The 12,766-nt window shown below is 55.6% G+C and overlaps 1 protein-coding gene across 1 annotated transcript in view; it reads right to left on the bottom strand.

The window, feature by feature from the left end:
• Positions 1–5,672: 5,672 nt before the first annotated feature.
• The window catches only part of FDXR (ferredoxin reductase), a 9,640-nt gene continuing 2,546 nt past the window's right edge, over positions 5,673–12,766 (bottom strand). Inside the window, 9 exon segments of the mRNA XM_035893375.1 lie at positions 5,673–6,831; positions 7,548–7,721; positions 8,203–8,353; positions 8,614–8,813; positions 9,443–9,527; positions 9,754–9,861; positions 11,188–11,289; positions 11,813–11,926; positions 12,494–12,616. Coding sequence (XP_035749268.1) covers positions 6,701–6,831; positions 7,548–7,721; positions 8,203–8,353; positions 8,614–8,813; positions 9,443–9,527; positions 9,754–9,861; positions 11,188–11,289; positions 11,813–11,926; positions 12,494–12,616 — 1,188 coding nt within the window. The 3' untranslated portion in view covers positions 5,673–6,700.

Raw genomic sequence — 12,766 nt, 5'->3', positions numbered from 1 at the left:
GGCTGCCCACTGCTGCCTGATCTGGCAGCTCTGCCTCTCTCTTGCCCAAGGAGAGGAGATTTAGGGGCTAGCAACAGGTCCTCCTGCCTCAAATCCTTTTCCCAAGACCACAAAAGGGTGGATTTAGGGTTTAACATTGAAAGCGGCTGTATTTAACCCCTTCTGCTGCCTTCACGGTTGCAGTGTGACAAGGCCTGGGGGTCTGGCTTTCCGTTGGGGCTGGCACAGAACCTCTGAGCCGCTCCGGTGCCCTTAGTTCCCACCCGGCAGCCCAGGGGCTTCATTTACCCCTCCGGGTGCCAGCTGCTCCCCAGGTTGGATCCCTCAGAGGGTCTCATCTCACACCTATTTCAGCCCTGGTGATGCTTCACAGGGAAAAGTTTCCCAGCAGAGCTACCAGCATGCAGGTGGGACGAGGGGGGTGACAGCAACCCCTCCCATCTCCCCCATGACCCTCTACCATCTCCATCCCGTGGGACATTTGCTCCTCATAACAGCCCAAACTCCGCACATGGGGCAGATGGACAGACCCAGGTCTGGCAGAGAGCTGGGCACAGCTGGAGAGCATCTGCAGTGGGGACAAGCAGTGGGGGGTGAGGAGTAGTGGTGACACACATGCACACACATGCCGGCCCCCCCAGCCATGCCTCCTCTCCCTTGGGAGTCAAACCCAGCTAAAGGAAGAGCCAAACCACCCCCTTGAGCTGAGAGGAGCTAAAGTCCTCCAGATTCTCAGTTTTCCCCACAAAGTCCTTCAGTGTCTTAAAAGAAAAAAAAAAAACCCACAACATTTTTCTGGGGGAAAATGCAGTGATTCCTGAATCCAGCCCACTGCGGGGTCTGGGCCACCACACCATGATGCAGCTTATAGGAGCTGTTCTGCTTGTGCGTTTAAATAACAAAGGTCCTTTTTACATTAAAAAAAAAAAGTGCCCTGATATCTGCAAAGATCCAGGTTGAAACAGAAGCACCAGCAGCACCCCAGGATAAAGCCCACAATCCCCGGAGGTGCATCTGGACTTTTCCTCCTGGTTGGAAACCTCTGACTTCCCCAGCCCCTCAGAGCCACCCTCTCCAGGGATGCTGTGCCCTCTTTGCCCAGCTTTCTGGGCTGCATGGGGATAACACAGGCATGAAGCTGCCTTCCTCCCTCCTTCATCCTCTTCCTTCACACTGCTGCGGTGTTACCCCAGCACAGGACCTTTGGCATCCCAGCGGGTCCCTCACCCACGGCATGGCCCCAACAAAAGGGAGCTCAGCCGGCTGCTCCATCGCTTCATTACCTTTCCCCAGCGTCTTTTCTGGCAGGAGGTTCTGAAAGCAGGTTGATGAACGCAAGGCACCGTGCTCCGACAGCTCCTGGTGTGAAGCCACCTCCTGCAGGGAAGAGCCCGCTGGTGGCCAGGCTGGGGGAGCAAGGATGCGGGAGCCATGGCAGGAGGTTGGTGTTCAACTTTGCACTCACCCATCCAGGCCAACACCGGTGCTGGAGAAGTGCTTTGGGTTCCACGCAGGCTCCTGGCATCCCATCACAATCCCGCTGGCATCTCGCATCCCAAGCTGGGGTAATGCCCTGCACAGCACATCCCACCTCAGCCCCCTCTGCTCAAGTCCCCCAGCTCTGCAGAGGCAATGGGAGCTCATCAACTCAAGCCCCTACCCATAGCACCCACCCTCGAGGTGCACCCACAGCCAAGGCAGCATCACACAGCTCAAGCCAGTGCCTTCAATATCTCCAGTTCTGCAGGGCAAGCCCTGACCGTCAGCCTCCTACTTGTAGGAGAAACTCAGCCAAAGGATTTTTTTTTTTTTTTTTTAACCTGAGTGCATCCTAGACCAGAACTTTGGGAAGAAGACCCAGGTCTGTGCACTGCCAGCACAAAGCCAGGGTGGCCCCAGAAGGGCAGGGTGGCAGCTGGGTGACACAGCCCACTTGGGCTGCCCCCACAGGCAACTGCATCCCACGAATGACATCCAGTGCTGGACAGGGAGAACACAGCACCATGCCCACAGGTCCCTCTGCCATAGCTGAGCCTTGCAGGTGACACTTGTGACACAGGCCAGATATTTAGCCCCAGGCCTGCACCCATCCCAGACCTGTACCCATCCCAGTCCTGCCTGTCAGCTGCCAACCCCCACTTCCTCAGAAGTTTGGCCAAAAATTAAGGTGTGAGCCCAGTCACTCCTACACCTGGGCACCCACCTTGCCCTGTCCCTCTGGGTGTCATATAAGAAGCAAACCTGGGTGAAGAGCACCTTTCTCCCATGTTGCCTTCCCATGGAGGCTCCCAGGGCTGTCCCCCCAGGCACCATCCCCACCTCCCCTGTCTTCTCCATCCCATAAAGGTATCCAGGGCTTTGGTGCCTAAATAACCACACAGAGCTGGCTGGTATCTTGGATCCTGGCAGCCACAAAAGCAATGGAGGGAGAAAGCAAAGCAAGGAGAGAGGCCACAGGGATGGTGCATACACGGCACGGATCCGACAGAGCTCCACTCTGCTGCCACTACGTCCTACCCTCACGGTAATTAAGGGAGCTAAAATAAATAGGGATGGTTTCATCCCTGCAGGGATAATTCCTCCTCCCAGGGTTCCGTGTGCCTTCAGGGCTGCCCGGGAGGTTGGGGATGTGGCAGCCAAAGCCAGCAGGTTGGAAATGGAAATTTCCCAGGAAGGGAGGAAATCACTTGTTTCTGGGGCATAACCAGCCCTCGCCCTCCAACAACTTCGTTTGATGCTGCCGTGTCCCTAAATAGCTCCTCAAAGCTGCTGCTGGGAGCTTACGTCTCCTTCACCTCTGCTCCCCTCCAGCCTTGGGAAACGGGCTCACGCAGCCCCTATTTCCAGAGCACCTCGCCCAGAGTGGGAGGGAATCTCCTGCAGCCGCTGCAGGGACCCGGTGGCACTGCTGCCCGCCCCAGCACAGCCCTCTGGCCATGGGCAATATTTTGGGGAGTGCAGAGCCCCAGGAAGTTTGGGTCTCTAAGGTCAGGAGTGGAAACCACCAAGCCTTTGGTGGGTCTGGAGCCAAGGATGCGCTTTCAGAGAAGGGGTGATGTTGTGCCGGGAGGGGAGTGTTTCCCCAAGTGCAGTGGGGCTGGCAAACCTCTCCAACCACCCTTGAAGTTGGTACCTCAACCCCAACCCGTTCACCATCCCTGCTCGGGGCTGGGGATGGATTGGGAGAGAAAAGCGGAGCACGGGAGGCACGAGAAGATGCACCCAGGAGAGCAAGCAGCAAGGGGAGGGTACACGCCGGGGCCGATGCTTGTGCTCAGCCAAAGCGCTGAAGTCAGCACTCTCCGGAGCCATCTGTTCCCGGCGAAGCCCCGGCGCAGACGGACTCGCCCAGGCTCCCGGCAGCGGATGCCGCAATTCGGTGATTCATGCGGCGAGGGGCCGGGGATGGTGTAAAGCCGGACACTGCCTCTGCGGCCGTGCAAACTCCAGGGATGGGGGCCGGAAAATTATATATGACCCACGCCGCTGAAAAGCTTTTTCAACCATTTTTCTGGTCGTGTGAGCTGGCTTTTAAATGGCAGCACAGCTCTTTACTGCTGGACCAGAGACCTGACTCAAGCTGGTTTTTCCCTTATTCCAGGGCACGGGTAACCTCCGGCTTCACAGGCTCTAAATGCTCATTTGAAAAGGCCAAGTTCAGCAAGCAGCCTATTAGCAAAGCCAGCGAGAGCCTCTGCACTTGTCTCCCAGGTGTAATTGCAAAATGCAGCATCAACAGGAGCTTCTGGGGTGTCTCAGACCTGTTTCGTCCCTTCATTACTCCAAGCTGCCCAGCAGCCCATGCGAGGCAGAGCAGAGGAGGGAAACTGAGGCAGAGCAGCAGCAAAGCAGCAGTGGGAGGTTGCAAAGACCCAACTGAATAGCACTTACGGTGCAACCACCGTGAGGGGCTCGCTCCGCTCCATACCCAGCCTGGCTGCCTTTCAGAGCAGCACACAAGACACCAAGGAAAGTGTGGCTTGAGGAGCCGTGGGAAGGGAACCGCGCAGCCTTGCACGGCCGGTCTCAAGGCCATCCCTCACCAGATGCTGATCTCCACCGGCTTTGTGCAGTCTCATTAAAGCTAAGCTGAGCCATAACTCATCGGAGCAGGGAAGTCCACATTAAGAGCTGGCAGCGACGACTTCAGCTTTTCAGGCCTCCTTCCAACAGCAGGCGGGTGTTACTCCCAGCATCGCTCCCCACGGCTCCTCGTCGGCTGTGGAAAACGGTTTCGGAGCTGCTCCTCCAGCCACTTGGGAGAGTGGGGGGCAAGGGGGTGGCTGCCCGGCGAGGCTGCCCCCCTTGCCCTTGGATCACCGTAGTGGGGACATACCTGGGAAAAATTCACCCACAAGGTTAATGGTGCCTAAAAGCACCCAGCTGCGAGCAGGAGCCTGCGAGGGTCCCCTGTCCTGCTCAGGGCCCGGGCGGGCAGCCAGGGGACCCCCGGCCAGCCCCGGGGGTGCCGGGCCCCCCCTCCATCCCCGCTCAGCCCCCTCTCTGCTCCCCGTTACCGGCCTCCCAGCGCCACCTAACGACACGGCAACCGGGGATAAGGACCTTCACGGGGAAGCCAGACACATCCCGGTCCCCAGAGAGAAGGGCGGAGAGCACGGAGCGCAACGGGGAGGCGGGAGGCTGCAGGACACCCGGCTTGGGGATGCAGGCAGCAGAGGAAGGGGGAGCTGGGGGTACATAACTATTATGAACCTTCCTCTACCCACGAGGCCGAGTCCTCCATCCCTGCCCTTCGCTGACCTTGATCATCCCATGGCTTTCCTGGAGCCTGGCATTAACCCCAGGGCCTTGGCCAAGTTCTGGGTTGAACGAGGATGCTGGGCTCAGCAAAGAACCTGTTTAATCTGCTCCCCTTAATCAGCCCCAAAACTACCCTGAAGCATCACCAGTTTGGGAACAGGCCTTTGCCGTGCTCAGCGCAAGCACAGTGCCTGTATCATGGCCCTAAAAGCATCCTGACATCAACATTCAGGGCACTGTGGAAGAAAATGCCAGGGAAGAGTCGGCCCATCACTTCCCAGTACCTGCAGATTTGATACAGCCACAACCCCCCCTTCACGGTCATGTTTCTGGCTGGGCTACCTAGCAAAACGGCTGCTCCCTGCCCTGAGCACAACCCCCTCACCTCCACACCCCCCTTCCCGAAGCGCTTATTCGCCTCAGAACACAGAGCTGATGTAATCTCCCGCTCAAGAGTTCAGCATTAGGACTGCATCAGCCGCGAGACTTAACGAGAGCCACATCACACAAGCAGCTGTTCGACAAAAGCTTTATTGCTCGTTTGCGTACGAGTTCCCAGTATCGCATTTCCTGAGTTTCTTAATGAGCTTGCAAATGAGATTTAAATAGAAAAGGAAGGGGGGAAAAAAAAAAGGGGAAAAAAAAAAAAAATAGAGAAGCCACAGATCTTCCTTCCCTAAGGTCAGACCAGAGATGAGTTGGGACTACAGTGCCCGGTGTGCAAGCCCTCTACCATGGGAGGGGGCTTGGCAGAGATGGAGGTTGAGCACGGACCCAAGACAAACCCCGCCGGCTGCCCTGGCTCCATTTACCCTCTGCTGCCATCAGAGAGCCTAATTTGTTTCTAATGCACTGCTGCCAGCAACTGCCATGGTCACTGTTTACACAGGTCAGAGAGGAGCAGTTGCAATCCCGCAGCGCTCCCATAGGGAGTGTGGGGGTCAGGGACAGCGTGGGTGGCCATGCTGATGTGGCCCCTGCACCACAGATAAAGAGGAGATTATGGGTCATGGCTTGTAATCTGGTTTAAAACCTGACACCATCACTGTAGTCAATTTGGGCTAAGAGAAGCATTTAATAAGCTTCAAAATGCACCAAAAAAACCCCCAACCCACCAGTGAATGAAGTGCTTGCACCAGTCAGCGCTGGCAGGTACCAAGGAACACAGGATCCCTCATGATCCGGAACAAGGCAATTACACGCTTGTTATCCCAATCCACCCCATGAGCTAGGACCCAGGCTCTGCCAGGGTTTAACTGTGGGAGGCAGAAAGCAAATTAATGCCCTAGTCTGTTTGTTTAGAGCTCACAACAAGCGGAGAGCAAAGGGTCCCTCCCTGTGCGAGAGGAGCTGCCTTGCCTTGGGACACGTTGCAGGAGACGCGGCACTCGCCTGGCTGCTCCGAGATTAAGGCACTCACAGACAAAGAAGCCAGACTCAAGCGGCAGGTCTAATTTGGCTTTCTTGGAAGGGTTTATTTAAAAAACAATTATCATTAAAAGAAGCCTGCTCAGGCACAAATGACAAGGCAAGGGAGCCATTTGGCTTGAGGCTTGAAGGGGAGGCAGCAAGACACAAGGAAGTTTCTCTGTGTGACTTGCTGTGGGGAAAGCACCTGGCCAGGACTCCTGCCAGGGGCACATCTCCCCTCACCTGCACCGGCCAATTTGTTAATGCTCGAAGCACCCAAATGACAAGAATTGCCCCAGGTGCAGCAGCCGGCTGCAGAGATGCAGGGCCAGCCAGCAGCCTCAGATGTTTTGAAAAGTGTTTCAAAACTTTAGAAACCCAGAGTTCATCGTTACTAGAGAGGCTCAAATGTCACAAACCTCTCCAGAGCGGGCACAAGCCCTGTGCCCCCGGGCCCTGCCTGTAAGCCACCGGCATTGCCCCAAGACAGTATGGGCTGGACCAGTGCCACATTCCCATTGCTGCTGCTTTAGTGACCGATCAACTGCAGCATCTCCTGAGGATCCACTATCTTCTCCCGGGGTTTGCCAGCAGCTTTGCCTCTTGCCACTTCAGCAGCATCTATTTTCTCCCAGTCTGAGAAGGAAACGGGACGGACCCCTGGGGTGACAGCAAGAGACAGGAGGGAGAAGTTAACCAAGTGAAAACAAGTTCAGCTTCACCTCCCCATTAGCAGGGACCTGATGTGCCAGCAAACCCTGCCCTTTTCCAACACGGCGTCCGACTTCAGCCTCACAAAGGAATAATTATTTCTAACATCAAAAGGAGAGGGATGGCAGGTTCCAGTCAGCTTGGATCAGTCAGACCTTTGCAAGCCATAACAACAGCAAGCACGGCACCACCTTAGGGGACAAAACACTTCCAGTTCACTGTTAAACGTCAGTTAAACAGCAAAACACACACTTTAACCGAATGCCTTTAAACACAGGAACAGCAAATGACTCTCTCAGGCATTTTAATCTTTCCCCCAACTTGCCTGGAAGGATCGCTAGGAAAACCACTCAAGAGCAATAGCTCGCTGTCCAGGCAGCTGACAGCGACATTTTACCCAAGGTCCGTGCTGCTTTTAATGGCCCTTCCCAGAAAGCGGTCATTAACCTTAGCAATGACACAGAGTTTGAGGGAATTCAAGTTCCACTCTCACTGGGCTTTGAAGCAACGGAACGGCAGCATGACACATTTCCTTGGTTCGGCCTCCACTCCCAAAAGCAGCTCGCAGGACTCGCTGCCCCACGACACCCCAATCCAGGAGGAGTTTGGCTGCATCATACCTTCACATTCACTGCTACAGCAGCTCAAACCCCCCTGGCACTGACCTCGGCTGCGCAGGATGCTCTCCACGGCCCCAAAGCCTTCTCTGGGGGCAGACATGTCCAGCACACCCGCCTGGAGATCCTCCAGCACAGACTGGGCAGTGTCAAAGCTGTCGTTCATGGTGGTGATGATCACACCCGTAGGTCCTCTCTTCACCCACCCGCTGCAGTACAGACCTGGATGGGCACACAGAGCAGCCAGGCTCAGTCCAGCAATGTGGCCATGGACCCTCCTGGCTGCAAGTCCTCGCTCTGTCCCTGGGTGTCACATCAAGCTGCAGGCAGTGGAAGAATCCAGCCCTGTGGTGGGGACAGAATGTGGCCCTTCAATGGTGCTGTCACAGCAATTTGTATACCTGCAGACCAGCACTAAGCAGCCGTGTGGGCCATATTGCTTTGGTAACAGACTACAAGGCCCAGTAAAACCACCATAACCTTCAGCGCTGTTTGCTGCAAAACCAGACAGCCCTAACGCGACCTGGGGACAGACAGGTCTTTATGCCTGACAGAGATGGCTCATTTCCTCAGTTTCCACTCTCCCACTGAGGTGTGTGACCGCCTTGTATCAGTACCCTTGGTGAAGGCAGCTTCCACCCCAAAGCTCCCAGCTCACCAGCTGCGCTGAACATGTCCCACGCATCCCCCTGCAGATACAGACCTGGGACACCCTCCACTCTGCCCGAGCTGTTGGGGATAACGCCGCGCTGGGTGTCGAATTGGCAGAGTCACCCGAGCCCTGAGAGAGGGAGGAAGAGGCTGCTGACCACCAGACGGTCACCAGATGCAAAGCAGCAGCCTCCTCCGGTCCCCTTTGGCATCCTTGATCCCTGGGTATTTGCTAAAGGCCTTTCTGCAGCAGTAGCAGCGTGGAAAGAGCTCCCTTTAGATGGGGAAAGGCTCTTGTCGGTGGTACCAGCTTCCGCGAGAGCCTGCCAGCGGCTGCTCCAAACACCCAGGGAACACAAAGCTGTCTTTGGAGAGATTCCCAAGGGCTGCAGGGATGCAGCAGTGTCCTGATCCATCCCTGCAGCCCTGCTAGGGCCATACCAGCCCCGGCACAAACCCGTACCTCCAGGCGGGTCAGGGCCATGCGGACGCCCCTCGCCTGCCTCCCATTAGTGGTGGGCAGCACCTCCTGGGGGCTGCGCTGGAACTTCAGGCCCCACTCCCGGGGGGCTGCTGCCTGCACCTCCATCATCTTCTCCCCAGGCTTCTCTAGGGCTGTTTTGATCATCAGCTCAGTCAGTCGCTTCCTAGGCCTGGGGGCATCTAGGAAGAAAGAGAGCTTCAGGACAGGAACCTCAGCAAAAGCCCCCCGGGGGCACAGAGCCGAGGTCACATCAAGGCGGCTTCAGTGGTATGCGAGTGTCCATTTGGAGTTTGTCATGCTGATGGCAGCCTGATGCCTTTGACTTGTAGTTTGTCATCTCAAAGTGACCAGGAGAACTCCTGAGGCTTGAGGCCAGTGGGACACACAAATCAAAGCCTGCAATTTTGCTGTCTTGCTGGTGCTCAGAGGCAGCAGCCTGTGGAGAAGAGCAAGTCTCTGGACACCCTTGAACTCAGTGCTTTCTTTTTAGCTCTGCAGGAAGCTCTTAAATCAACAGCCTTGGGAGCTCTCCTGCAAGGTTCCCCCAGCCCTCCTGAACCTCCTGCCCTCATCACTCAGAGAGTAAGCATCACTCCCAGCAGCAAAGTGGTTGCATAAACAGAGAAACAGGCTGCCCCCTTGTCTTTGTGGCCTCCTAGCACTCTGAGGACAAGCCACACCACGGTCACCTGGCTTTCATATGCCATGCATTAAGCACTGGCAGAGTTTCTCTGATGCACATTCTGAGCATCTCCAGATCGCTCCTGGACGCTCGCCTATCTGGATGAGCATGGCACATTTCCCTCACCTTTCACAGCATTTTCGAGGCCTGTGAAGTCAGCAGGGTTCAGGACAGGTCTGGCACCAGGCAGGTTTATCATCTCCCTCAGCTCCTGGGAATTGCAGGCAAGGAAGATGTTAGCTCCAGCGCAGAGAGGTTTCCCAATAGCCCCATGCCCTCTTCTCCCAGCAGTCCAGGCTAGGAGCCAGCAAATGGGTGCAGGAAGGAGGACAACCAGGTTCCCCACCCATCCCTAGACCACCTCTCCTACCAGGGATGAGCAGCCTGGAGCTCAGCACTGGGAGACACAACTGCCCTCCAGCACCCCCCAGCTTTACCTTGATAGTGAAAGCCACTTGGAGAGGTCCCCTCCTCCCAACCAGCCAGACGCGCTTCACCTTGCTGCAGGCGAGAGCTGCCAGGGAGCTGTCAGTGATGTCCGTCTTCTGCAAGAGAGAGAAGAGGGTAGGACAAGGGCAGATCTAGAGGGAGCTGGAAGGAAGGCACAGCTTCTGAAGGTGAAAAATCAGCAGAAAAGCAGGCTGTGCATGCAGAGAGCCTGGGCAAGGATGGAAAACAAGTCATCTCCCTTTGCACAGAGCTATTTGCACAGCTGGTCCCTCATCACTGAATGTACTTTCCAAGGCCATAATGCACTAGAGGTAACAAGCCAGCACCCTGTGAGATTGCCTCAGGAGGTCCACCCAGGTGGGTTAACCTTGGGACTAACAGAGCAAAGCCTTCCAGTGATCTCGATTCTGGGGTGCCTGCAGATGCTGCTGGGTGACCTCCCAGCTCAGGATATACAGGCATTTGGGTGAAGCCCACTGCAAACCACAGCTCAGATCACTGTCTGTCCACCCCAGGCAGCTCCAAGCACAAACACAAACGTTGCCAGGGCTCGACCGATGGCTGGCATCTTGCAGCAACCCCATGCTCTGTTTCAATCATGTGCATGTATCTAGATCACAGGATCATCTTTTCCAGAGAAGATACAATGGCAGGGACACCAGGTAACCAGGATAAACCATTCCAGACCAGTATCCTTAACAGGAAACTGCCTGTACACTCTGGCACTCATTTCTGCTGCTGTGTTCTTTGTGGAACTGCTCTCACAGCTGGGTTTAGCCATTGGTTGGCAGTGCCTCCAATTTTTTTTTTAGTTATTTAATTTAGATATTAATACAGGAAGTTGCTGCACAGCTGTAACAAACCTCATGGCATTTCTCCAGGAGGGAGAACCTTTGCTGCCAACATCTGGAGCAGCATCTGTATGGAGCAGCTGGTGCACATCAGCTCCCAGCTGTCTATAAGGGAGCCTGGCAGCAGGAGGAGAGGTCCAGCTTGGACCAGCCACTAGTATGCCCAGTGCTACCAGCAGGAACCAGACTGCTGCCCTCGGCTACAGCAGAAAAAAAAAATCCCACCAGGAGAAGCTTCTAGTATGGTGGTGGAAAAGGCCAAGCAGCTCCTCCTTTGCTTCTCACAGGAAAGGAAGGGATAAAGCTCAATTACCAACCTTTTAGGTACAAGCAGAGCAATCCAAGAGCTCTGCAGCATTACCAAAGGCATGGCCTCAGCCTTGGATGACACCCTATGGACTATGAACCCATAGGGTGCATCCAAGAGGCAACAGGCTTCCTTGGTGAAAGTGCCCAAAGACAGGAGAGTCTGAGGTTTTGCTGAGATGGGCAGGAACCAGCACCCACCCAGCACAGAGAGAATTTGGGCCCCACACTGCCTTCACAGTGTGGGGCACTCCCATTACTCACCCTGAGGAGATGCAGCGGGGACAGGAGGATCCGGGCAATGTCCAGTGCCACATTGCCGTGACCCAGAATCAGCGCCGTCTCACAGCTCAGGTCAGGCTTCAGCTGCGGGGAGAGAAAGACCCAGCCATGAGCGAATCCACCTGGCCTCCATGACGTGCCACCCCTCAGACTCGCTCCCACCACCCAAATTCCCTTCCACCCCTCTTTTTCCCAAAAAGAGGTGATGCAGATGGGGAAACTCCACACCAGCCTCTTCCCCAAGCAAATACAGCAACACAGCCACTCCAGGCACTCCATCTGATCCCTCTCCCCCTCTTTCTGTGATGGCATCTCTGGGAGCAGGAGCTGTTTTGGCCAAAAAACCTCCTCAGGCTAAAGCAGAGCATCACCCCCCTCCCACGTTCTCATCTGGCCCGGCCAAAACGTGCTGCCAACCTACAGAGCCAGCTAATCCGCTCTCACTGATGTGCAAATTGTTCACATTTCTACCATCTAAGAAGGATTTAACATGGTGCCTGCTAATCTTTTCCAATTGCGGGCCTTTCAGGACTTAATCTGGAGCTGAATGCCTGCATTCGGATGCAGGACTGGGAGGAAGGGCAGGGAAACACACTGCTGTACTCACATCCCGGTTTTCAGGCAGCCCGTTGTACCAGCCCACGAATGCTCGGGCTGAATAAACACCGGAGAGGTTCTCCCCTGGGATCCCCAGGACCCGGTTATCTTCAGCACCATAACTCTGAGGAAGGAGCAGACACAGTCAGAGATGTCACCGTGTGCAGGGCTTGATACCAAAACACAAATCTCTCCATCCAGCTGCTGCCAGGGACCCTGCACGGCTGCCAACCCTTGCTGAGAGCCAGGATACTCAATGGAGAGGCTAAACACAGCCTGAGCACAGGGGCTTCACTCACCCTGTCCCCCTGGGTTCCAGAGCCAAACTTGACCTTCTTGGGCCAAGGCAGAGCACAACAAGCTGAGGACTGGAGGGACAAATCCATGTCAGGCTGAAACAGGTATTAGCTATCATAGGGAAGGGGTTCCTCAATCACTGCCCCTTGCAGCGGGGTTTCAGAGACCTGCAGTTGATGCCATGCTCTAGCACATGTTCCCTGCATGGCTTTGGACGAACCTCGTAGCATCTGAGCTGTCCCGAGGCTGGGGAGAGTTCACCATGGTAATAAGGCACCCAGAAATGCCTCACTCAAACCCTCTTCCTGAGATGCCAGCAGGGAATAACCCTGCAGACCTTCCCCGCAACTTCTGGGGAGCTAAGGCAGCCCTGGCTCTGAGGTGTGGTACCCACCAGCACCACGGCGTGGTACGCCTGCTGCAGCTCTGCCACCGCGACGTCCCTCCCCACAGTGATGTTTCCGTAGTAGGCGCAGCGCTCCGAGCGTGCCGTCTGCGTGAAGGCATTGATCACATTCTGCCAAGATCAAACAAGTGCCATGGAGTTACATCCAAGCCACAGCTGGGCCAAGGTCTGCTGCTGACAGGAGGTCCCTGTTCCTGTCCCCTCCAGCCTTGAGATTTCTCCCCTTCTTCAAGTCAGTTATTCTGACACTCTTATCTAACA

This window comes from Egretta garzetta, unplaced genomic scaffold, assembly GCF_000687185.1.
Source record: "Egretta garzetta isolate BGI_Z169 unplaced genomic scaffold, ASM68718v1 scaffold34, whole genome shotgun sequence".
NCBI classification, from domain to species: domain Eukaryota; kingdom Metazoa; phylum Chordata; class Aves; order Pelecaniformes; family Ardeidae; genus Egretta; species Egretta garzetta.
Note: the sequence above shows the minus strand (reverse complement) of the source record. Positions and strands in the feature narration are given on the sequence as shown.